Source organism: Cheilinus undulatus, linkage group 5, assembly GCF_018320785.1.
Source record: "Cheilinus undulatus linkage group 5, ASM1832078v1, whole genome shotgun sequence".
NCBI lineage: Eukaryota > Metazoa > Chordata > Actinopteri > Labriformes > Labridae > Cheilinus > Cheilinus undulatus.
The window spans coordinates 14,578,205-14,603,925 of record NC_054869.1 but is presented as its reverse complement, the minus strand read 5'-3'; the positions used below and the strand labels follow the sequence as shown (position 1 = coordinate 14,603,925).

Sequence of the window (25,721 nt, the reverse complement as noted above, 5' to 3'; positions counted from 1 at the left end):
TGAGGTCTGGGCTTTGACTTAGTCGCTCCCAGACGTTCACCTTGTTGTCTGTAAACAACTTCTGTGTAGTTTTTGCTGAATGCTTCTGGTCATTTTCTGACTGGAAATAAATCTTCCCCCAAGCCGTAGTTCTCTTGCAGACTGGATTGTCCTCCAGGATATCCCTATATTTTGCCACATTCATTTTACCCTTTAACTCCTTCAGAGTAGTCATAGGTGCCCTGGTGGCCTCTCTCACTCATCTCCTTCTTGCACGGTCACTCAGTTTGTGATGAACTGATCTAGGCAGATTTACACATTTCTTGATGATGGATTAAACTGAACTCTGGGGGGTGTTCAGTGCCTTGGAAATGTTTTTGTATCCATTCCCTAACTTATACTTTTCAATCACCTTTTTTCTGAGTTGCTTGGAGAGTTCTCTTGTCTTCATGGTGTAATGGTAGCCAGGAATACTGATGAACCAGTGACTGGAACTTCCAGACACAGGTGTCTTTACACTACAATAACTTGAGTCATATTCACTGCACTCAGGGTAATTGTTAGACTACTAGCACCAGTTTAATCACTACAATTGCTGTTTACTGACATTCCTTTGTAATCTGTTTTCACTTAGAAATCAAAGTTTTTTTTGGCAAAAAGCCAAATTATATTGATCATGATTTATTTATAAAAACATGTAAGGGATAAAACATCCGAGGGGGTTCAATACTTTTCATGGACACTGTATGTCTCTGTTGCATGTAACAACCTTTACTGATATACTGCACAATGAAAAGATGATAGTATTTTAGCACCATCGTGCCCAGCTTAAATACAGAGTAAGGGATAAAATGTATATGCGTTTAACTTCTAAAAATTTCTATAATGTGTTTTTTCTCTAAATATTTACACATGAACTCTACTGTTCATGTATCAACATCATGTCAGCAACAGTTTGAGAAAATCAAGCTTCTTTTAAATTTGAGCCAAAAATAGTAACATAAGGAAACACCAGTTGTTTTAACATGCTGTGTGTTGCATAACTGTTGCAAAGCTGTCCTGAATAGTCACACACAGGTCAGGCACTAATCTGGGTTTATTTGGGACACAGTGGGACTCATCACATGGATTTTTTTAGCTGTATGGCTCACTATATCTAGTGTGAATATATATATATATATATATATATATATTTGGAGCACATCCTGTAGAGACATATGCCGATAGTATGTTTCCTGCTTGTCGATCAAGCCAACTATTTTAACTCGTCTCTTCCCGTGTTGTGATTTGTCCAGCCGCCTGTGGAGGCTTCATCACCAAGCTGAACGGGTCCATCACCAGCCCAGGATGGCCCAGAGAGTACCCCCCAAACAAGAACTGCATCTGGCAGCTGGTCGCCCCCACGCAGTACCGCATCACTCTGCTCTTTGACGTCTTCGAGACTGAGGGCAATGACGTGAGCACTGGGGTTATTTTGAATCGACATGGGGTGGGTTTGTTCTGTGTTATCTCTCTGAAATTGCACCACATCTGTCCTTGTTCATAGAAAACCAAGCCTTCCTCTCCTCCACGTGATTTATAATTAAAACCAAATACTTTTTTGCAGCCTCTTCACGTGCTCTGTTTCTCTGTTCAGGTTTGTAAGTATGACTACGTGGAGGTGCGTAGTGGGCTTTCGGCGGACTCAAGACTGCATGGGAAGTTCTGCGGGGCAGAAAAACCAGAAGCTATCACCTCTCAGTACAACAACATGCGCATTGAGTTCAAATCAGACAACACAGTGTCCAAAAAGGGCTTTAAAGCACAGTTCTTCTCAGGTGAGTCTCCTTATACTCTTCTCTCTCAAGCTGCTGTTTGTCAGGTTTGCAAGGAAAAAGTCGCTGAGGTTATGTCCTCTGTGCTCCTGCAGACAAAGATGAGTGCTCTAAGGAGAACGGAGGCTGTCAGCATGAGTGTGTCAACACCTTTGGCAGCTACAGCTGTCAGTGCAGGAGCGGCTTTGTGCTGCATGAGAACAAGCACGACTGCAAAGAAGGTATCTCAACTCAAATTTGTGTCACTTTGATATCACACATTTATTTCTACTCTTGGTTTATTTTTTAGCGATCTGAGCTTCTAAGGGAGATGAACTGAATTTAGCATGATTTAGAGGTCTGTGTTGACTCAGTGATGTCTCTTTTTCAGCCGGCTGCGATCACACTGTGAATAGCGTGAGTGGCGTCATTACCAGTCCAAATTGGCCGGATAGATATCCCAGTAAGAAGGCATGCACCTGGGCTCTCACCACCACTCCAGGCCACCGCATCAAAATTGTACGTGTCACTTCCTCCCTCTCTTTGTAGCTTTTCTGGTCGGTCATGTATTTATTTGTGTTTGGATTATTGTGTAACAGAAATCCACTGAGGACATCTGTGTTTACTGTGCTGATGTCAGGAGCTGTTATGCCATCTGTAACGATGATGTGTGGCTCCCCCTTCTGTTATTATCTGTAGTCGTGTCCACTGTGTCACTTACATCTAGATTATTTTTAAATGTAGCTTTTGCCTGTAAAAGTGGCAACCAACTAAAGAAAACAAATCAAATATGTAGTTTAACCTTTTAGATATTTTAAGAAATTGAAGAAAAAAGTTCAAATCCCAGTCGCACAGTTTTTCAAGCTTCCATACTCTCCATCTCTTGCTGCAGGCCTTTAATGAGATCGACATGGAGGCCCACCTGGAGTGTGCATACGACCATATTGAGATTTACGATGGGCGAGATGGAAAATCTCCAAGTCTTGGCCGTTTCTGTGGCACCAAGAAGCCCCCGCCCATCACATCCAGTGGAAACAAGCTGTTCATTCGCTTCTTCTCTGATAACTCTGTACAGAAGAAAGGCTTTGAGGCTTCCCACACTGCAGGTAAGAATAGATGCTGTAATAACAGTACTCAGTGTCTCCTGCTAAATAAAACGCATAATAGTAGCTAAGACAGATTCCAGTCAAACCTCTTAACCCTCATGTTTTAGGGGCATCAACTTAATTTCAGGTTAATTCCTCACAAATCACACTTTACTTTGGGTTCTGGAGTGAAAACATGCAGGGCTTCGTTTTGATTACATTTCACCACCCTGTCTGAGAATGATTATGACTCATATTTAACAACAGAGCATGATCTGGAATCCTTTGTATCTGTATGACTGTAAAACCACAAATGAGACCAACAAGCACAGCTGTACTCAAAGTTTCAACAAAATGTCCAACTCAGCTTAACTTCTCTGCTCACAGAGTGCGGTGGTCGCCTAAAGGCTGAAGTCAAAACCAAGGACCTGTTCTCCCACGCCCAGTTTGGGGACAATAACTACCCCGGAGCCTCCGACTGTCAGTGGGTGATCTCTGCTGAGAAAGGCTACGGCGTGGAGCTCATCTTCCAGACCTTTGAGATCGAGGAGGAGGCAGACTGCGGCTATGACTACATGGAGCTTTTCGATGGAGCAGACACCAAGTCCCCTCGGCTGGGACGCTACTGTGGCTCAGGGGTGAGAACATTTCCCTCTGACAAATACAGCTGATCCGTTGCAGCTCTTTTTTTGTGATTTCGAGTATAACAGCGAGAGTTTTCGGATAATTTCATGGGAAATAAAGCTTCTATTGACTAACCTTTGGCAGCGGTTTGTGAACTACCCCAGGGCTTTGATTCCAGTCCGCCTTTAATCGCTTTGTTAAAGTTCGGGTTCTCCTCGGGGTTTGGGAGTGTAGCTATGGAGGCGCTTGTAGGTCGACACACTCGCTTCGCTCCCCGGGTGCCGATAGCCTATCAGAGCCTCTGGCATTGGGCTGTAACGGCGAATTAATCAGCCTATGCTGAGGCTGCAGCCCGAGTCTGGAACAATGAGGCCAGCAGGGAATAGAAACACAAGTTTCCTCAGGTCAGAGAACAGCTTGATCTCATTTACACACTTCAATAATAAGCTCAGGCCTTTCACTCACGCCCGTTCACACGAATCATTTGCTGGAGGGGACATAACACCCTCAGAACCCCCCGGGGAGCTGCTTCTCAATCAAGTTTCTTTTTATAAAACAGGTTGAAACAAACTGACACAATTCAGTCCAAAGTAGTAGAAAACTCATTATAGTAAGGAGAGGCTTTCTTTAGCTCAGGGGCTTTTCTCTGCTCAACAACACACTACACATTGTTGGCTCTACAGTCCACTTTTAAGTGTGTTTTTACCCTTTCCTAATAGACCAAGCCCTACCAGCTATTGTATATACATAATTCATAATGAATGACAGCAGTCTGGTGTTTTACACTTGGTTGCACAGGCTCTGACGCCGCTGTGCCGTGTGATAGCCACAGAGCAGCTGCCTGTGCACCTCAACCAGCTAATTATTTTCCAGTATAATGTTCTGAATTAATATTCATGTGATAACACTGTTCTAACAGCCTGGTCCAGGGTTGCATATTTTCTGTGCTCACTCAAAGCAGCTAATTCTCTTTTTGTTTAACTGGGAACAGTCTGACGGCTCTTTAACTCATAACAGTGGAAGTATATGAAGCATGCACTCTATATGATGTATTTCATAGAGGAAGTGAGCTCTGAGCTGATGTGCACCTGGACCTAATCATCAGACTGTATTTTATCCTCACTTCAATAGAAGCTAAAGCCTTCATCAGAATAAAGCTTGCAAAGGCCCATCTCAGTCTCGGTCCCTTATGTGGCCCCTGTCCTTCACAGAACGAGCAATCCTCTGCAGCCAGGGGCCATTCGTCATGGTTGCTGATCTGACTTCACATTGAGCATGTGACAAGTCTTTAGTTGAATTGAAGCGCAGTCAAAGAAGCAGAGAGCAGCAGCTCAAATGAATATGTTGTTTTGTGTCTCCTCAGCCTCCAGAGGAGATCTACTCGGCCGGTGACTCCATTGTGATCAAGTTCCGCTCCGACGATACAATCAACAAGAAAGGATTTCACGTTCGCTACACCAGCACCAAATTCCAGGACACACTGCACTCACGCAAGTGACCAGCGGGGGCCGGAAGGGGCCGCGCGGGGCAAAGGGGCAAACGGAGGGGCCCCCAAGGAAGGCGCCAGCCTGACGCTCGGAAACCTTCGGCCACCAAGATGAATCAGACACGACAGAACAGCCGCAAGACCACCAACCGCACCTCAGCTCCCAGGGGCTCTAGCTCCCCCCGCAGACTGTGAGGAGTAAAGCCATTCTGCAGTACACCTTGTTTTTACCTTTTTATGGTTAGGGTCCGGGTGGTAGGAGGAACGGCCGCTTTAGGCGGGAAAATTAATTGACCCAGTCCCCTCCAGATCTTTTTTTTTGTTTGTTTCTTTATTTTTTAACATGCCTCCTATTGAGAGGCACAAAGGAAAACAGTGGATTCTCAGGACCTGTAGGAAGGCAGGCATCAGCTGGACAGATCCCTGCTTTTGTCGGGCCAGCCCACCACATCCAGGGGGGAGGAGAGGAAGAGGAGGAGGAGTATGGGAAGGTCTCCTGCACTCCTCAATGATTGCTCTCCTCTCCTCACTCTCATCCCTTTGGTTCAAGGATTCCTATCTGTAAGAGGATAAGAAGGACTTGACTTGAGATTCTGATACTGTATGTCAGTCGATTGCATGTAATTACAAGGAGAGGAGGAAAACTGTGCAGTGACAACACCAGCATTTGTAATTGGCATTGTCCTGGCAACAAGTGGCAGGTTTCTCGTTGTTACCATTAACAAGGAAATTAAGGAAGCAGTTATCTTATTAAAGGACTAATAAATGAAATGTGGTCCATGTCTTCTGGTTGGTAATTGCTCGCCTGATGACTGGCTTTTACTGTACCTCCATGTATAAAGTAATGTGTATGATCTGTCAAAGGGAACATGTGCTTTTCTCAGCTCAAACCAGTTAGCACTTTACAGTGAATTGTTCCAAAATCATGAGCTTATGAGTTTTTGTGAAATGCAATGCCAGTTCACTTATTTTTAAATGCATTTTATCTCTCTTATTCTTCATTGTTTTTTTAATTGCTCCATTTAGTTCCTCAGGCATACTTGAACATTGTGTGTGCCCTGCAACATGGGGTAATAAAGATATGACTTATGTTTCAGTGTTGATTTACAGTTCTGATGTAAAATAATTTCTCTCCAGAGAAAATGCCTTTTTCTTGGTACAATGAAGTATTTCTCAAGAACCAAATGAGCCTGGCTATTTATTGTTAAAAGAACTCAATAATGATGTAAAGGTGGAAAGGTACTGTTGAAATTTGCCCTATAATTGCCTTCTAATGTGTAGCCATTGGTCTGTTTGAATATAACATGTTGCTCACTCGTTCCTTCTCTCCCTTCATTTTTCACTCAGCAGGATGACCATAATGTTGTGTTACAGGGAAGCAGACTGACACGTCTGCTTGATGTCTGACCTTTTGTTCACTTGATAGAAACCTCTAACTTGGCATTTAAGGTTGTCAAGACTTTTCAAACCCTTGTGTTTTAAAAAGAGGGTATATTATTTTAATGATTGATTGTATCAAAAAGTCCCAGAACCTTCATAAGCTACAAATCTTCTGTCATCTTTATAGCCAAACACTGCTGCAAGTGAAAGACAAAGGGATGTGTCAACTTTGCACAAATACTTTGGCAACGTATTTGCGCAATTTTGACAGCAAGCAGAAGCTTGCCTGCATTTTTTTCGTCATTGAAAACAATACATTGCACAATATTGAGTTTCTCAGACGTCTCCCTTTGCTGCCATGGTGTCCAAACACTGAATATTGTTTGATTTTTTTTTTACCAGACTTGTATTCGTGATGTAAAAATCTGATGCAGTGACGACCCTGGTTGCATTTCACTTAAAGCTTGTCCTGCTCTGCCCTCGCTGAGCTGCTGTCGGGTGCAGTCCAGGACATGTGAAGAGGAGGGGTAACACACAGCTGAGGACATAAACGACACTCGGGTTTGTGTTCGAAATAAGTTTTGGAGGATTATTTTGAAACCCAGCAAACATAACAAACAACTATAAATACCCCTCACTGGTGTTATCTTTGATTCTCTATTTATAGTTTGAGCTTGTCATTTCAGGCCACAGTATTTCTTTTCCACTCTGCTAAATATTCATTGCCTAACGTGCAACCTCGCTCAACCTTAATAATTATTCCATTACATTTCTGTTGTTGCTCTTTGACTACAAAAACAAAGTGCAGAGCAGTGTTGCAGCACAAAGAATTACCCATCAGGCATAGCTGAAATAGTCTTCTCCCTTCCTAACCGAACAAACAGAACAGAAAATAAACTCAGATATAATAAGACCATGTTTCTCTGGGTGAAATATATATTTCACATTGATAAATAATACACAGATTCTTGAAGCGTGCTTTCTCTCTAAATCTGTTTTGATTTCCGAGTAGAGAACAACATTTTTCTCTCTTCAGTTACACAAGCAGTCATGGGGATCATTCATCTTTAATCTTACATTCTAGGGTACCAATGGTGGTTGATCGTACCTGATGTAAAGAGGTTTTAATACCCCAAGCAGGTGGCCAGGGTTCAACTGACCTGTGGCTCCTCTCCTGCAAATCATTCCCACTCTCCCCCAATGTCCTACTCTATCCACTGCCCTGTACACGCCAAATAAAGGCTTAAAAGCCCCAACATAAATCTGATGTTCCTTTAATAGTCTTTAAAGCTCCTATTAGGAGTTTTTCTACATTGTAAAAAAAAAAAAATACAATTTAAACTGTTACATCTTTATGAGGTGAACAAGCATACAAGACAATCAGCATAAAGGCTGAATAATTTTCTACAGTGCATTCAGAAAGTACTCAGACCCCCTTCACTTTTTTCCCTAATTTTGTTATATTGTGGCCTGATCCGACAGAAAATTTATTTTTATTTTCATTAATCTATAGTCAGTACCCCATCTTGACAAAGTGAAAACAGAATTTAAGAAATTTTTGCAAATTTCTTAAAAATAAAGCAAAAACGCTTGAAATTCAGCTCAGGTTCCTCCCATTTCTCTGGATCTTTGCTGAGATGTTTCTACACCTTGACTGGAGTCCACCTGTGGTAAATTGCCTATAAAAAGTAGTCATCCCCCTTTTAGCGATTTTACAAATCAATCATGACCAGTATAATTTTGCTTTTTTTGACAGACAAAAATCCTCTTCATGCAAAGTGAAAACAGATTTCTACAAAGTAATATCAATTAAATAAAAAATATGCAAGTGTATGCTTTAGGTCATTGTCTAGCTGGAAAATAATTCTCCCAAGCTGTAGTTCTCTTGCAGACTCAAAGAGATTGTCTTCCTGGATTTTGATATGTTCTGCACAATTTATTTTACACCCTACCTTTACAAGCCTACTTTACAAACCTACTTTTTTGTGGCCACCAAGCATAACATCTTGTCTGATGGCCAGAAAGCACCACTTCAGGCTCATCAGACCAAAGAACTTTCTTCCACTTGACCATGGAGTCTCCCACGTGCCTTTTGGTGAAATCTAGTCAAGATTTGAGTTTTCTTAAACAGCAGTTTTCTCTTAGCCACTCTCCCATAAAGCTTTGACTGGTGAAGAACCTGGTCAACAGTTGTCATATGGAGAATCTCTCCCATCTCTGCTGCTGAAGCTTGTAACTCCTTCAGAGTAGTCATAGGTGTCTTGGTGGCCTCTCTCACTAGTGTCCTTCTTGCACAGTCACCCAGGTTGTGAGGACAGCCTGATATAGGCAGATTTACTTGTGCCATATTTCTTCCATTTCTTAATAATGGATTTAATTGAACCTTTTCTCTGAGTTGCTTGGATGTTCTTTTGTCCTCATGGTGTAATGGTAGTCAGGAATACTGATTAACCAGTGACTCAACCTTACAGACATGGGTGTCTTATACTACAGTCACTTGAGACACATTCACTCGCACTCAGGTGATCCCCCTTTCACTAACTGATAGACTACTAGCACCAATTGGCTGGACCTCTGTTGAATTAGGTCAGTCACTTTAAAGGGGTTATTATTTTTGCAATCAATCATTTTAACCTTACATATTTTTACCTAATTGACATTACTTTGTAGAAATCTGTTTTCACTTTGACATTACAGAGGTTTTATTTCCTAGCAGGTAAATACTTTTTTTTTATAGGCACTGTACTTGGTATCTGAATGGAAAATAATATCTTCATACAAGAAGTGCTCTTGTTAAGGCATCTGAACTTGTAAAAATAACCCTGTTATATTCATATTCTACTAAAGATCATCTGCTGACGGTGAAGTTGTACTGGCAGTATACTGTGGTTTCTTTTCTACTGTGACATTATAAATTGGGTGCTGCTGCTTGAGTTGAATAAATCAGAGGACTCTCCTAAACAAGTCTGCCAAGGGTTTTCTGCTTTTACACAAATTGTTGACATCCCTCTGCTTTGGTTTCCAGCACAATGAGTAGGAAAGCTTCTACATGCAGAACACCTTCCCTTTTGTTCAATGAATCATTGATGCTCCGCAGTTCAATGTAATATCAGTCGTCTTATATGAATAATTAACGACAGCCAACTGGAGATGTGACGCTGTCTGCTGTAGCTCGTTGCTAACTGTGTGACTGTAAGCGAGCGGTGACAGGTCTTTGTCGTTATGTAACAATGCAGAAAAAAGCAGCACTGAGCCGTCACAAAAACAAAAGACTCCAGGCTTTCTGCACCTGTTTTATTTGACTTTCACGAGGAACACACACGCTCACAAAACAGAAATTTACTGCTCTTGATGTAATAGAGTGAGCCCCTCTCCCGTACCATTATTGTGTTATGTGGCTTGACAAATGGCCTTCACCTTCACTCTGGGGCAAAGAGGAGCCGACATGGATGGAAGCGTGAGTGGTGCTCTAAATCGTGTGAGAGCGTCGTAGCTTGTAGTGAGTGCCTACAAGTGTTGTGGAGGATGTGAAAGGAGTACACCTGAGGACATGATGAGAGGTTTCTTTCAGCTGGTGCTGATGATAAAAATAGATCGAAGATATAAACATGAGATGGTGTCAGAAATGAGGATGGTATTTGTGAGAGCAGCAAACTGAAACATTTACATCACATGTTACATTAAGAAAAGTGAGTAGCTTATAAATCTGAGTACGACCTTTAACCCAGCCACATCAGGACATCATTACCTTTTTTAACAAATATGGCTGAAAAAAACATTCAATATCCATCTGAGAAAACACCAAAAACACATTCACAAGGTGCCTGTGAGTCAAGGGAAGTGGCAACACTAATCTTCAAGGACGTCAGAGCACACGGCCCTGACGGTAATCACAACAGCAGGTCACGGCACAGTCAGCGGTTCTTCACAGCTCAGTAAGTTACACTGATGAAAACTGTGACTCAGCCAGTGTTTCCCAATGGTTACTCAATCATCTCCACCTCTGGACCGAAGGCGATATCGAAGCAGAAAAAAATGAAAGCTGAATCATATGAACCGAGAAAGTGGTTGGCCAACCCACAAATGTGAGTCACAAATGGTTTACATAATATTTTAGTACTTACAATCCACTGATCATTATGAGTGAAAAAGATGGAAATAGTCTGACATCTTTGTGCTGTAAAGATCAAATCATTGATCTGATAATCCTCCTGATCATAAAGGAGAGTTGAGTGCTTATAGTCATCATGTTTGCATACAGAGGGTCTCCCCAGCCTCACATCAGTGAGAGCTGGAGTTAAGTTGTTTTTAAGTGCTGACTGATTGCCAGGCTAATGCCCCCAGCTGTCCTCCCACCCAGCACAAAGCCGCTCCCAAGGCTGCCGCTGCCATTACCGCCAGGCTGGCCTTCAGCACGGCGCCACGGGGTCTGCTGAAACGAGCGGGAGCCATGCAGGCCAACATGGCCACTGTCACAGTCAGGGTGAACACAATGGAGACGGCGGTGTTTATGGCCACAATCTGTCCGAATTTGGCAAAAGGCACGATGACGCAGAAGAAGAGAGGGACTGTGGAGATCACTGTGGTGACGGCGCTGGATACTATGGCCACGCCCACATGGTTGACAGCCTCCAGGGTGCGCCTCTGCCTCTCAGCTGCAAGATCCTGCAAACCAAAAGAAACTGATGATTAAGCAAGAAGAGCCGCTCCTCTTTAACCTAGATCCTTCAGGGTGTTTCTCACCTGATTTAATCCTAAATCTTAGTCATTCGCTTGTTTAAACATGAGACTAAGCTGAAAGAAATGCAGAGAAAGTTTTTTTAATTACTCATAATCACTGCTGTGAAACAGCTTACTCCCATACCGAGGTTTGACCTGATGTAGAGGGCATGCTCTCTCCAGCCAGCAGGTATCCCTCCACCAGGTGCAGACAGTAATCCACTGAAGAACCCACGAGTATAGAGAGAGAAATCGCCTCCACTGCTCCCATCTCCCAGCCCAGCCAGTACATGATGGCCACCACCAGACAGATCACCCCTACACAAAGGCAAACACTCATTACGACAGATTTAGTCTCTGCGTTTTTAAGAGGATGCTGGAAATAGAGATGGTCTGTGAGTTACAGGATTTTCATTTTGTGTGTTCTACTCTCTGATGTGGGCCATTTAGCATTGTGCACTAGTGTAGCCTTTTCCACAGAATGATAGTGTTCTTGGGTGGAAGGGTGGCAGAGGGGGTCATTACATCCCATCCATTTTTTAGGTTTATTTTTGTGGGCCCAACTCTTTTGACAGTTTTCATCAGCAATGTGCCATAAAGATGCTCATACAACATCACTCGCCTCCTTGAAATGTTTCACTGGATATTCCCTATTATTGCTGGTGAGCTTTCTGTGAAGTCTTTTTTTGCTGATAAGGTAGCATATTGTCATTTCATCCTAGAACACAGGAGTACAAGATAACATCTGCAGAAATATGTTTGCATGAAAGTGCAAGAAGCTCAATATTAAATATGAGACATCAATCATCAAACAGAGTATTTACAGAGGAAACCTAATCATAGATGTGGTAATTATATTCAGATTTAAGAAAAATTGGTCAGCAAATAAACTTGGGTGGCTGTAAATGCACCTGGGTGGCCCAGCAAAGTATCATCTGTGTGCTGAAAAGGTTTCAGTACATGTTGGCTATTTGCAGGAATATAGTCTGTGGGGAAGTGCAAAAAGGGGGCAGCCCATATCATCAAATTGTATGTAATAGACTAGGTCAAAAAAAACATATACAAATAGATATGGGACAGTACCCCGCCACTGTCAGGACCAAAGTACATACAAAACTTTCAAAATAAAACTGGATATTGCCTGCACCCTTAGAGCTCGGAACCAAGACTCTAGTTGCCTCCCATGGTTATCTCATTTAATACCCATATCTGCCCAGATAACAGCATACAACCCGACCCATATTAAAACACAATGTATAGGCTACAATGAACAATTGATTGATGAGCTGTGTGCTTAAAAAATGATCAATACACATCCATTATACTCAACTTTAACCTGTACAGAGGTGGTTTCGGTCATACAGGTTTTGGCTTTATCTATTTTACATTAAAATCTGTGTTTAACTGGCATAAACTGGAAGAAACTGTTATGAATTTAATTATTTATTAGTATTATTAGCACCGGTGCAAACCAAAGCAACTTTGAAAGCAACTGCACAATCGAATAACTATTCCAGAAACATTTCAGGATAAAAGCAGTGTGAAAACGAGGGTAGTTTCACCCAAGAAACAAAGCAATCAGGCTATTACTTTGAAAAAGTTAAAGGAGGTTTACTGTACCTGTCATTTTAACAAACTGACAGGATAAACATAAAGTGGTGCTGAGATCTGACTGCATCTCTTAATCCAGACAACTTTCTGCATCTCTGGAGTTATGTACAGATGTTCAGGGGCTTCAGACTGAGCTACATTCACACTTTCGTTTATGTTTTGAAAAATGAAAGTTCACCAAAAATAGAAGTGCGCTCAGTGATGGTGCTACCACATAACACTGCCCGCCAACTAACTCTGTTTAATTTCACCAGTGCTGTACATATGGATTTATATAATTATATTATCTTCCCATAGCTGAACATTTTCACAGGCCACCCATCAGGTACCAGACCTTGTGCAGGACTCTGGTCACTTAAATCAGAAGTTCCCAACCATTTTTCTTTGGAGACCCCCTACATGTACCTAAGAAAAGCAGAGTCCTTCCACGACCTGCCATAAAAAAATCAACAAAGATTTTAAATATTTCAATGATAAAATTCTAAAAAAAAGGGCCTGTGCAAGCTTTTCTTATCAAAAGACCTTCATATAAACATCTTCATAAGATGAAGCCCCCCCCCCCCGGGGGTCTGGGACCTCAGGTTGGGAACCTATGACTTAGATCCTGCAGCCAGACCCCTCTCACCTCTTCGTGAGCAAAGAATAAAATCCCCAGTGGCACAGGGAACCAGTCCTTACGCACCCCCCTCATTCTGATATCACTTCATGAATAATAAGACTTATTCACAGTTTCAACTGACAAGTGAATAAAGCTGCATACTGGGGAGCAGAAAAGAGTCTGAAACAGCTTCATCACATACATAAAGTTAATACTGGCTGCATATTGTTTTTGTTTTATAAATGTCAGCATCCTCCCCTACTCACTCATGATGTGTTTTCCTGAATATTACCCGCTGAGTTCCTACATCTGCTCACCCTGGCCAGGTGGAAACTTCACTGGGGAGCTGGCATGATAAATTCTGGGTAATATCACAGTGAAATTCACAGCTTTTTTTGTTTACACATACAGATTACCCCTCAAATATTTTAGGACATTTTCAGGAGTTTAGTGCATGTGTGAAAACAGGTACATAAGTATTACCGATTCTACAACCCATTTCTGAGTGCAAAAAAGTCATTTGTAACCCTGAACGAAGAACTTCACATCTTACCTAGTATGGTGATGAGCACAGGCAGCAGCAGCAGAGGATGAGCAGTAAACACAGACACAGCTGCCACACAGATGGCCAGAGACAGCAGCAGACTCCAGAGGGCACTCTCCACACCTACAAACAGAGCAGAGAGCAGCATGTCAGCACATTTTTACACCGTGCTTCTCCCACTTTCTCTTGTGGATTAATCCATCCTCAGAATAAAAAAATTCTCTTGTCCTGCAGTGCTGTTTCTTAACTTGCCTATGATTTCCATAAAGATCTGCTTCCAGTGCTCACAGGTCTGAAAACCTCGCTGCAGAGCGGAGGACTGGGGGAGGGAAGCAAGCTGCTCCTGAATGAAGTTCTCCCACTGGAGGAAGTCAGAGTAGGTCTGAAAGGAGGATTTCCCCTTGTATGTAGTCTTTGGAGGAGAGAAGTAGAGCAAAAGGGAAGTAATATGTACGGCTCTGTGACACCCAGAGATGGGAAGCTGGAAGAAGAAGGGACTTACAGACTCAAAGGCCATGGAGAGCCAACGGACCTTTCCTCCATGCATCCCCACGGCGCCGTGTGAGAGCTGCCCTGGGAGCAGGTTGGGCTCTGGGAGAGAGTGACACTCAGGGTGGAGCAGAGGCAAAATGGATGACAGTTTATTACCTAAAGAGGAAAAATATATACAGTTACCTTTACTTCACAATTTCATCTTCTAGATGATTGTTTAAGAATTATTTGAGTTACCATGTATTTTTGTTCAGACTGTTATATTGTACATTTTTCCCAGTTGCTGGGCTATTTACCAGTATGTAAGAGCTTAGATCAGGTCCAAAAAGGTTCAAAAATTCCATCCTGGCCCTACCTGAGCCTGAGTTCCTCACTAAGCCCATCCCAGCCTGTCCCATTAACTATTGTATTCATGAGCAGGATTTTAAACGGCATTTCTAATAAGTTGGCTGTTACATTAGAGTTTAAACTTCAACTCTGAGTCATATTAATGACAGAACTGTGTTCTGATGAGATCGCGATGAGTACAACACAGAAGCATGTATTAGAGACATAAACTATTTATCATTTTTCATAAAGCAAGCTGTGAAGATGAGGAACAGACACGCAGCCATCACTGTGCACTGAACACACTAAGCTTTGTGGAGAGCATCAGGCTGTTAACACACGGCTACAGTCTGCAGTGATTTTCACTCTCTTCATTGGTAAACTGGGTTGCAGAAGGGATGATCAAACTAAGTATTTCCTCCTTTTTCTCCACCTGTGCACGACTGTGCACCATGCTCCCTCTCCCTTGCTCACGCCTGTGGAGCAGGCTGGCAGCACCACTTTTAACAGCTTTTCTCCCTTGTTTTCTCAAAAGCATCCTTTAAGGGCGCAGCTGGCCTAGCAGTAAAATTGTGCTCCATTTACATGTGTGGAAAGTAACTTATTACATTTAATCAGATTACTGTAATTGAGTGGTTTTCTGGGTACTTGTACTTTTTTGAGTACATCTTGAAATCAGTACTTTTACTTCTACTCAATTACATTTAAATCAGGGTAACCTTACCTCAACTTGAGTACTATACTCTTGTACTTTTTACATCCTTAACATTACACCCCAAAAAAGCTGTTGTAGATAGCAAAAACTGGAGTGTTGATATCTCAGGGGCAGGATTTTAACTTAACCAAAGTGTGTTTTTAGCTTGGATGGTGGAACTCCACCCAACGCAATTTTGGATGTGTGGGCATAGTTCCCCATCATGCCCTTGTGCAGAGTGTTTAGATGTCTTCAAGATGTGTTTAGTTGTGTTCACATGTTGCCTGTTGAGTGGTGATCCATTTTGGGGTTCTTTTGGTCATGTTTATGGTAAAATGCTTTTATTTTTGTTGTTATACACATTTGCACCAAGACTAAAGTCATCCACTGAGTTACAGTTCCTGGCTGTGACTTTAGGTGCTCTTAAGGAGCTATAGTGCATAAGTATGCATTGCCTTGCAATGAGGTTGAATCTCTGCTTTGTCCTTGCCACAGATTTTCAAGACCAGCTCTGTCATACTGTAAAATACGTAATACTTTAAAAGTGTAGTTTAACTATATGAGGGTGGACCAACATAGACACTTCTAAAGTATTAAATTTCCCTTCACATGGGTTCAATTAACATTGTTGATTTTTCTGTGTTTTACTTTATCATAAAGGTGTGACATCAGGAGATCTATTATCTTGTTGTTTTTGCCAGTAAGGAAAGATCTTATTTTACTATACAACTCCTCAGTAGCCACTCAGTAGTCAGTACTTAAAGTAATCTTTAAATAAGATACTTTTTACTTTCACTTCAGCAGATTTATAGACCAGTAATTTCACTTTTACTTAAGTTTGAAAAGTTTTAAAAAGAGTAACTTTACTTTTAACTGAGTACAATAATCGTGTATTTTTCCACCTTTGCCCATGTACGTGGGAGGCCCCAGTTCAAGCCCAGCCTGTGGCTCCTTTCCTACATGTCGATCCCCATTCTCTCATCCTTGTTTCTAGCTCTCTATCCTCCTCTATAAATGAAGGCATAAACAGCCCAAAAATATAATAAAAAATTTAAAAACACATTTCACTTCTTAATTTAAGAAATACGAACAGCGATGAGCAGCGCATCAATAGTCCTAATTTATGCTGTCAGTTTGCAAGTTTTTTTCAAGCTCTGAAGTTATGAATAGAAAAATGCATAAAAACTCCAAAATGTAAGATAAAAAATAGTTTTGCTGCTTTGTCTGATGCAATGCCTTTGACCTCCCCGACTTATGGGCCTGAGGGAAGGAGTTTGCTTTGCAGATAACTTTTAAGAAATTCGATGAAAATGCAACACTCTAACAGTTAAGTCTCTTAAATAGCTACATTTTTTTTCAGCCCTGTGGAGATGTCATGAGACCAACTGAATGAAACATCAGCAAAGGAGGGTTCTCACTTGACAACCCTGATGATTTGCAGGGTTGAGTTAGGGATTTCTTTACTGAGTACTGATCCTTATTGCAGGGCAAGAGTATCTTGTGTTCATTCAGAATAAGAGGAATAGAAAAAACTTCTAATATACCAATCTGAGTTCTGATATCTATGCTAAAAAATGAGAAAAAAGAGGCAAATAATCAGTACAGTTTGATGATTATCCAACAGCTGGTTATCTCTTTAAACGTTGAAATTATGGTTTTATGATATTTATGCTAATATAAAAGACTTTTGTCAGAAATAAGTTTGAATATTACCTGAAGGCAAACACTGTGCTCCTCCTGGCTTCACAAGTTTCCTGTTTGCACTGATAGCTTTGCAGATTTTGCAAAGACTCCCCATTTCCTGGAAAATATCAAAATCTGGGTCCAATATGATGCTGCCCTTTGAAGACAATTAAACAACCCGTCAACAGGATAAGAGAGTGATTAAAAATTTGGCTCGGTTTTATTTCTGTTGATTGATTCGATGTGCTGACACAGGTGTGACTCTCACCAAATCTCCAATCACATGGTTATCCCTGCGTCCTGTTCGGTTAACACCTAAGATGCCAAACACAACAAAGACCATCGCCCCTGTGTCCACCAGAGGACGCACTGCTGGCTGACCACATGCGCTGCCACTACATGGGTTAAAACCAGACGTTTTGGATGATTTCGTCTTGGCAGCAGACGAGGGATCTTTGAAAATAGAACCAGAGAAAAACCTGTGAGCAGTATTTATTTATGCGGAGTAAAAATATACACAAGTGAAGCACTGTGGAAAATCCTCAAGTGAGTTCAGAGAGTTTCACTTTAGGAAGTTGGATTTAACTGAAGAGTAGTATGAGAAAATTTTCTCTACTTACAAGACTCAATAAGACTGAATGATATAAAAGACATTCCATGCAGTGTTAAAGTAGCTTTCCTGATGTGCCAAAATACCCTCTTTATGGAAATTAAGCTGTGACACTTGCTCTCTTACCACCAGGAAGAGGGAGGTAGAACGATCCCTGTGTGGGTCCATCAGGCCCAGAACTGATCCCACAGCCAGGTGGACCGACACAAACACGGGTGGGATGAGGTCTCAGGCGGCGCTGGGCAAAGTACAGCCTCCTATGGGAGGAAAGAAAGCAGAGCTGAGATGACAGATTGCTCACTAAATCACCATGGCAGTTCTTTTAATTCAACTCCTTACATTCCTGTTTTCACCTGCTGTGCAGCTGCGGAGACGACGCCACGTAAAAAGCAAACTCTGCCGTCCAGCCATGACGGGGGTCACACGAGGTGGATGTAATCATCCAGCTGGGGTACGGATGGTACACATGGGAAACACACACTGTCATTCTGCTGGTGAAATTGCTGCAGGGCTGATTATAAGCCTATTCAGATAAAACAAGATTAGTTTTAAGCCGCTTTAGTGGGGCATATCGCAGATGGGAGATGTTATGTTACAACAAATTAAAAAGATATCATTAAGGTGCCTTGTTTGCCCTTTCACCTGAAATGATGACACCTCTTCATGATCTGTGCTGCACAGTTTCCACGGGGCAGGGATGCTGGTGTTAAGGGAGAAGCGGTAGAGAGTTGTGGAAGCGCCAAGCTCCAACTTTGATATGTAAACTGTAAATAAAGAAACTGAAAATACAACAGAGAGTTTAAATTTTGATACTTTTTCTAGGTAAGAAAGGAGATGACTTTACTGCTGAATCTTGTACCTGTTTGATCTGTGCTTAAGTTGTGTCTCACTGAGCTCCGAGCAGACGTAGACGTCATTGTGCTTGTTGCTTGCTGATGTGTAGAAAACTTAAAAGCTGATGAAGAGGTGTGGCTGTACAAAAGGTGGGGCTTTTCCATGAAAACACCTGCCAGATATAAAGGGCATTTTAGACATTAAATTTCAGGCCTTCGAGGTTAACCGAAGAGTGTTTTTCCACTGCCACTGTCTCACCTGAGCACATGGGGCAGGAGATGCCCTGACCGCTGAGGTTGCTCCTCAGAGCCAGCAGAGACTGGAGGTTGGTGTCCCGGCGGAAAAGAAGCGGAGCGTGAGTGGCCGGCCTCAGGAGACAGCAGCAGCCGGCAGATAAGAGCAGAACCAAGAGGAAGACTCCTGGGAAGACAGGAAGACAAGATGAACAATGGCAGAGAGAGAAGGGACTGATGGAGGAGATAGAGCAGCTGAGGGACGGATCAGGAGCAGAGATCAATTACAGTCACTCCAGAAAAGAGAAAGGATGAATACTGCATGATGGCCGCTCGCTCCTCCTCTGATAGATTCATTCATTCCCCCTCAGGCTGCAAAGAGATTACAGCATTTCTTCAACAGTTCTGATGTTAGCTGGAGGGTTCTCTCATGTTGAAATCAGAGATTGTAAGAAGTGTGGGACAGAGATACTGCAGGTTGGCCGCAGGGAATGATTTACCAAAAAATGAAGGGTTTTATATTGCAATTTCACAACTCACTTCCAGCCCCTATTTACTGCTTTATACATTTACATTTTATCAAACCATTTTATTCAATTTCATTCCATGTCATACCATACCACCATGCCCTGCCCTACCCTACCCTACCCTGTCTTGCCATACCACATCATGTGCCATATGCCATACATACCAGACTATATCATTATTTTATCATCCCTTAGGTCAGTGGTTCTCAACTGGTGGGTTGAGACCCAAAAGTGGGTCATGGATGTGTGTCTAGAAAAAAAAACATGTTGTAAAAACCCAATGACGTACAGAAGCCCAGAAGACACAAACCTATACTTTGGTTTCACTGAGTTTTCCTGTAATAATGAGTACATTTCAACCTTTTCTCTAGATTCACCTTTTTTCTCCTTATCTCAAGGATACCAAAGATTGCCAAAATGTTCAATGTAATAATAAGAAAAGAAAGTAAAAAATAAAATTAATACATGCATGCACTAATGCTATTACATGCTTTTCAAACATGTTTGTTTTGTCCTGTCTATTTATTCAGTAATGTTTTATTCCATCTAAAGTTCAAACGGCAGCATTTTACATGATATAAGTTGAAGAGTTTAAAAATCTTTCAATTTTGGATTTTGATTTCTGATAAGGAGTTGGCGGTGAGTCTTGATGCCCGACCAGTTAAGAACCACTGCCTTGAGGGAACTTTGTCTTGGACTCTAAATGCTGCACACATAAGAACACAAAAACAATATCCGTTTCATGTATCCGTATTGCTCAACATTTGCATAGAAATAGCATTAATTGAATGAAAAAGATAAAATACCACAGAGAAAAGATAAAAAGGTAAAAGATAAGCGATAAAACACCTTGACGATGTTGCACAACCGATACAGCTTTAAGACACATTCAACATTTAACTCAAGGTGGGCACAAACATGTTTTCAAACTAGTTTAGCTCACGTTTAAGGACTCTGTGCCATTTATCAGATGGTAAAAGTTCAGACACTAGTGAATATGTGTCATGCTTTTGCATCTTCATATGTAGCTCAGTTACATATAAGGTTTCTTTCATTGCAGCTGCGCCACCTGAGATTTGAAACTTATTTCAAATTAAACAGGTAAATGCAAATGCTGTTGTTTTGTTACAGTTAGACAGTAGATACATGTATTTAATCATAAAATTAAGAATTTTAAGGTAAAATAAAATGTTGCTGTTGTACATTGGACATACAACCTGACATGGAGAGCACACATGCTCACCTAAACAAAATTGTTGCCAAGTGATTTTTTTATTACATGTTATACCTCCTTTACTTTATTAAAAGTAAAGTAAATATTCTTGGAGCTTTAAATTATATAATTATTTCATATAGTGACACTTTCTGCAGTTGTACTACCTGAAAAACTGCTCCATCTCACATTTGCAATTTTTTCAAATTAAACATGCCCATATTTTAGTTTTACATTGGTTGTACCTCCTGACAGGGAGAGTGTACCGGCCCACCTATGCCTGAAAAGAAATGACTTTATCTTCACCTTAAAGGATCTATAAACCATTTCTCTGAGCCATGAGTGTCAGCTGAAGTTAAATGATTAATTATGTTGCAATCTGTTTTTATAAGTTTACTTTAAAATAAAAGTCCCATGATTACAGTTGTGCCACACTGACATTTCAGAACTTGCAAATTCCAGGACAAAAGTTTTTTGATGAACTTACTTACTTTAAAATGATACATTCAAATAACATCTGTTAATTTTAAAGATTTCAACCATAAAATCATACCGAAGTGGTGTAACTAGAATTTCTCCCAATTGAAATGCCAATTTTTAAAAGTGTCAATAATATGTTCATTACTCAGACGGTTGCATCAGAGCAGTCAGATGGTTTTGGGATGCCTAAATGGGAAATTAATAATATCATTCAAATACACTGAAAATGTATTTAGACAAATTAGGTTTCATAGAACATCTTGGTATGTGCCATGTGGACACAAAAAATGCTGTTATGCCATTGGCTGATGTATTTACACTCATTACATCTAATAAAACTGTCTATTAACCCATTTAGACTAGATACAACATTTGCATGTGTGCATTTAGAATGAATGAGACGCCGGTGGGTATTTAGCTTTAAAACCTGATTCAATGTCAGCACATTTTGGAGATCTTATGGTTTTTAGACACATAACTTACAAACTGTTATGTGATTCCCTTAAAAAGCAGGAGGATGGATAAGACATGTTTTGGTTTAATCCTTCATGTGCAAATGTAATGAATGAAAAGGTTTTTAAAGTTGAGCAGTGGCAAATATGATGAGTGACAACCTCACAGCAAGGGGAGTGTAGAAGCTGACTTAACCAGTATTTTAGAGAACGACAGTAGACTCAGACAACAAAATTCAACCAGAGACCCCTATTATTAACTGTGGACCCACATGCCTTGGCTCAGCAGATGAAGGGCGTTTAAGGAGATGGATGCTGATGATTTTGATTTGATTGATGATTAAAAATATGTTAGAGTTTACAGTTAAAAGCCAGATTTTAAGACTTTAAATGTTTTTTTCATGTCTCTATCTGCTACAGAGGCTGAGGAAATTAAGACATTAGTAAGAGTTTACATTAGAAGGTTGTTTAATAATTTACTAAGGTTATAGAGGGTGTGCTTTGAGGCAGCCTTAGGTCTAATTTGCTAATTTGTAAACATCTTCATTGCAGATACTTTATGCTCTTTTTTGCTGAAAAGTCAAAACATTCAAAATAATGGTAAAACAAAGAGGTGTGAAATAGCCCTTTTTATCCTGGTAGCCCCTGACACTCTTAATATGCATAACTGTATTCATTACAATTCATTTACCCTCTGCACTAGACAGCACTCTATTCATAATTGGGATGCACTTTCCTCTGCTGTTTTTAAACTGTTTCGCTCAGTTTGGTTGGATTACCTTTCTTTTTATATCAGCTGTTAAATTGATGTGTCTGTTTTAGTATGACTGATGTCCTCGTTTCTGTATCTGTTGGGTCCTGATTCCTGCTGCAGATCTAATTTCCATCTGGTTACTGATAAAATTTAATGTGATAGAGAAATAAAATTAAAAAAGCAAAGTAATCATGTATGTAAGTGGGTTACTTATTGCATAACAATGCCAGAGCCCATTTTCACGAGGACTTTTTCTATTTAAAAATAAAAACTGTCTTGTAAATACTTAATCACAGTGTTAAGTATTGATCAGAGTTGCGTGATTTAAGTTCTTGGTGGAGATTTTAAAGTAGGCTGTGACCTTAGAAAATTTCTTATTGTCTGGTCCTAATAATTAACCAAGAGGTTTAAAGAAATCAGAGTAAATTGTAACTGCTCTTTTGAAGCTGTCAGTTCTAAGTGGTGTCAAACTCCTAATAAGACCTCGGAGTTCACGTCAGCTCTCACCTAGAACAGCTCTTCTTCGCTCCACAGCTGGCTCTGCTACCAAATGCTTCAGGGCCCACTGGAGATTTGTGCTAACCACACCCACGTGCTGCTGCCCTGGAGGGGACAGAGGTGTCTCCAGTGACAGGGAGAGAACAGCTGCATCGCCGTCTGTGTCACAGGAGCCTAAAGGAGACAAAGACAGGAGCTTAATGGTGCCTGGACAGCAACGTTTTACAGCCCGGATTTTTTCCTTTCTCCTCATTCACCCCCCATCACTCATTCAACGTGAGTGAGATAATAATCTCACCTGGCTCCATCTCCACCGACAGAAGCGCCACATCATCATCCTCATCTGACAAAGGGCCGTGGCTTGCTGACAGCCCGGAAAACAGCTTCCAGCTACAGAGGGAGCAGGTAGTTTAGGGGGAGCGACAGCTGAAGGGATTACATCGCGTCTGTGGTGTCGCACAGCATGCACAAATAACATCTCGCACAAAAAGTAAGGAAATAACAGCTCACCAATTCAGCCAGGCGTGTTCCTGAGGCTCCACGCACTCGGTCCAGATGCACAGCGCTGCTGGCATCAGGACGGATACCCAGAGCCAGCAGCAGCTTACAATGAGGGCCATGAATAGGCCGAAGTCATGCACGGCTGGAATCTAAGTGTCAGTTAAACGAAAAACAGTGTAAAGGACCTTGAAATATTCAATTTGTGCTTATCGCATGAAAACGGATGTCTGCTGAGAGCGGCACTTCTTTTCATCCATAGCTGGCTGGTCTTTCACTATCCCAGAACAGTTTCTATTAACGACCGTCTCACTGTCCCATGATTACCTGAGAGAAGGTGTTGGCAGCATAGGCAGCCGCAGTGGTGAAGGAGGTGAGGAAAGTGGCTCTGCCAGCGGTTTTTATGGTGTAGATGATTCGCTTCTGTGGCTGACGCAGGTGGGACGCCTGTCTGAAGGTACTGATGAACACAAATACATCGTCCACCCCTGAGCAACAGCGGGAGAACAAAAGAGACGTCTCGTTACAAATTATAGTAAATGTGCTAAGGGAAAAAGGCTGTTTCACAATTTTGGAGACAAAATACCCCGTCTGTTCACCGAAAGTTGGAAATGAAAAAAAACCCCAAAGCTTTCTCTGGCAGGTTGTAGCTTTAAGTACGTCTTCTTAATCATCCAGGGGTAAGAAATTGTTTAAAGGAATGTAAGTGCAGGATCCTTTCCTGGCCTGGTGCTGCCCCTATTAAGGGTAAGGGCAATGTATTTGTGAGAAAATGTAGGACGATCTAAGGTCTTGGACAGTGCTGTCATACTTGCAAAAAACTTCTTCAACTCTGAAAAACTTCCTGAAATTTAATGTATGGGCTGCAAGTATGAACTCAAACAGTCAAATTATCGTCTTCTAGTGCATTGGTTCCCAACCTCGGGTCCAGGCATCCCTCTGGTGAGGGGGGGCAAAGATTTCAGGGGGGATGTGAGACCTTGTCTGAGCTGACCATGTCAAAATTAGATGTACATATATATTTATTTTAAATAAAAATAAATCATTATTAGAAACATAATGCAAAAGGGTGTAATAGGGCCAGTTTTAAAGATAAAAAAGAGAATTTGTCAAGTAAACAAACTCAAAGTTTTAAAGCTAAAAAATTTGTAAATTTACAAGAAAAAAACTTGAAATTTCCAAGTTTATCAAGTCTTAAACTTTGACATCTGAAGGGCAAAAAGTAATTTTTTTAAAATCATAAATAAACAGAGAGGCAAAACTTTACAGGAAACCAAACTGAAAACAGTGGCTGGATTTTCAACTTTATAACCTAAAAAAAAAATCAAGTTTTGGTACATTTAAGACTGTTTAAGGAAAAAATGCAAAATTTTTTCTTATGAATTAAAGGGATCCTTTAACATTTTGGCAAATTCGCCCTTTGCAATAATTCCTATAGTCTTAGTAATAGGTTCGTTACCTTTAGTTGTCGGTGCAAGCTATTTTTAGATCGGTGATGCTGAGTTCGGACCTGCTGTGCCAACTCAATGTAAGCAGACGGTATTTCTGGCTTTCCCTCATCAAACTCATCAAATACACAATCCAACAACTCCAAAATGCTTGCGTGGACAAGTTGTGACCTGCACATTCACCACGCTTTATGTGTGGTGAATGTAAATTATGTGTCCCTGGCCTGTCCACAATCCCCCCAAGAATCAGAAAAATCCACCCCCCCCTTTCTCCACCTTTCAGAAAATGTGTGCTGAAACAAGCCGCTCTCAGCTGTTCCCCTCATGATGCCACATGGGGAGTTAAGACCGCCCCCAGGTTCCGTTGGCCCTCCCCTCTTGGAAGAAAGTTCCGCCTTCCTCTTCTGATCCTCCTCTCAGCTGCTGAGAGGAGAGAGAGCTACATCCATTAAGCCACATCCATTTCCTGAGAGTGGTGTAGTCAGGGGCGTAATCAGACAGTTCATTAACGTTTAAAGCCACAGACACAGAACAGCTCATTCTGAGCAGGGCTGAAAAGGAGGATTTTTTTTTTTTTTGACATGCAAAAATCCTATACTAGAGTGCTTTTTCAGCAACAAACTTCACATGCATGTTTTGGGGACCTCTGAGAACAATATAAACTTGTCTTAAAAGGGTAAAATATGTGACCTTTAAATTTCAAAATTCTTTAGTTTTTCTTGAAAATTAACAGATCCACTTTATTATTATTATTTTTAAGAGTAGTCCTAATATGTAGTTATTATAATTGATTATGGATAGTGTTAGACCTTTTAAAGAGGTCTAAAACCTCTTCAAAAGGTTGAAAAGAACCTCAAGCATCTATAGGCCTATCATGTTAGGATTTTGTGTATTAAAACAATAAAAATTGATGTGTACTTTTTCTAATGGGGTCCAGGGGGCCTTAGCTTTTCTTAGATATGGATATGGGGGGCCCTAAGGAAAAAAGATTGGGAACCACTGTTCTAATGAATATTCTGCATGAAGTAAGGGTGAGCCCATTTAAGAACACAGCTGTAAATATTCTTAAAATTCACCAAGATGTTGACCTTTCAGGGTGATATTGAAAGTGGTGCACACCTTTAGACTGTTTATTGTGTGATTGTTGCAGTCTCCCTGC

At 41.1% G+C, this 25,721-nt stretch overlaps 2 protein-coding genes across 2 annotated transcripts in view; one reads left to right on the top strand and one right to left on the bottom strand.

Moving 5' to 3' along the window:
- bmp1a (bone morphogenetic protein 1a) overlaps window positions 1-6,281 on the top strand; it is a 43,082-nt gene extending 36,801 nt beyond the window's left edge. Inside the window, exons 15-21 of the mRNA XM_041787160.1 lie at window positions 1,275-1,435; window positions 1,616-1,796; window positions 1,889-2,014; window positions 2,164-2,291; window positions 2,665-2,878; window positions 3,245-3,495; window positions 4,845-6,281. Coding sequence (XP_041643094.1) covers window positions 1,275-1,435; window positions 1,616-1,796; window positions 1,889-2,014; window positions 2,164-2,291; window positions 2,665-2,878; window positions 3,245-3,495; window positions 4,845-4,979 — 1,196 coding nt within the window. The 3' untranslated portion in view covers window positions 4,980-6,281. The remainder of the gene's footprint in view (window positions 1-1,274; window positions 1,436-1,615; window positions 1,797-1,888; window positions 2,015-2,163; window positions 2,292-2,664; window positions 2,879-3,244; window positions 3,496-4,844) is intronic.
- Window positions 6,282-9,670: 3,389 nt separating this feature from the next.
- The window catches only part of disp3 (dispatched RND transporter family member 3), a 35,364-nt gene continuing 19,313 nt past the window's right edge, over window positions 9,671-25,721 (bottom strand). The window contains exons 7-22 of the mRNA XM_041787826.1: window positions 23,442-23,602; window positions 23,127-23,266; window positions 22,915-23,006; window positions 22,626-22,790; window positions 18,718-18,879; window positions 18,485-18,631; window positions 18,268-18,404; window positions 17,979-18,148; window positions 17,752-17,882; window positions 17,284-17,468; window positions 17,046-17,172; window positions 14,322-14,467; window positions 14,072-14,231; window positions 13,829-13,942; window positions 11,212-11,384; window positions 9,671-11,012 (exon numbers count right to left, since the gene is read on the bottom strand). Coding sequence (XP_041643760.1) covers window positions 10,656-11,012; window positions 11,212-11,384; window positions 13,829-13,942; window positions 14,072-14,231; window positions 14,322-14,467; window positions 17,046-17,172; window positions 17,284-17,468; window positions 17,752-17,882; window positions 17,979-18,148; window positions 18,268-18,404; window positions 18,485-18,631; window positions 18,718-18,879; window positions 22,626-22,790; window positions 22,915-23,006; window positions 23,127-23,266; window positions 23,442-23,602 — 2,567 coding nt within the window. The 3' untranslated portion in view covers window positions 9,671-10,655. The remainder of the gene's footprint in view (window positions 11,013-11,211; window positions 11,385-13,828; window positions 13,943-14,071; window positions 14,232-14,321; window positions 14,468-17,045; window positions 17,173-17,283; window positions 17,469-17,751; window positions 17,883-17,978; window positions 18,149-18,267; window positions 18,405-18,484; window positions 18,632-18,717; window positions 18,880-22,625; window positions 22,791-22,914; window positions 23,007-23,126; window positions 23,267-23,441; window positions 23,603-25,721) is intronic.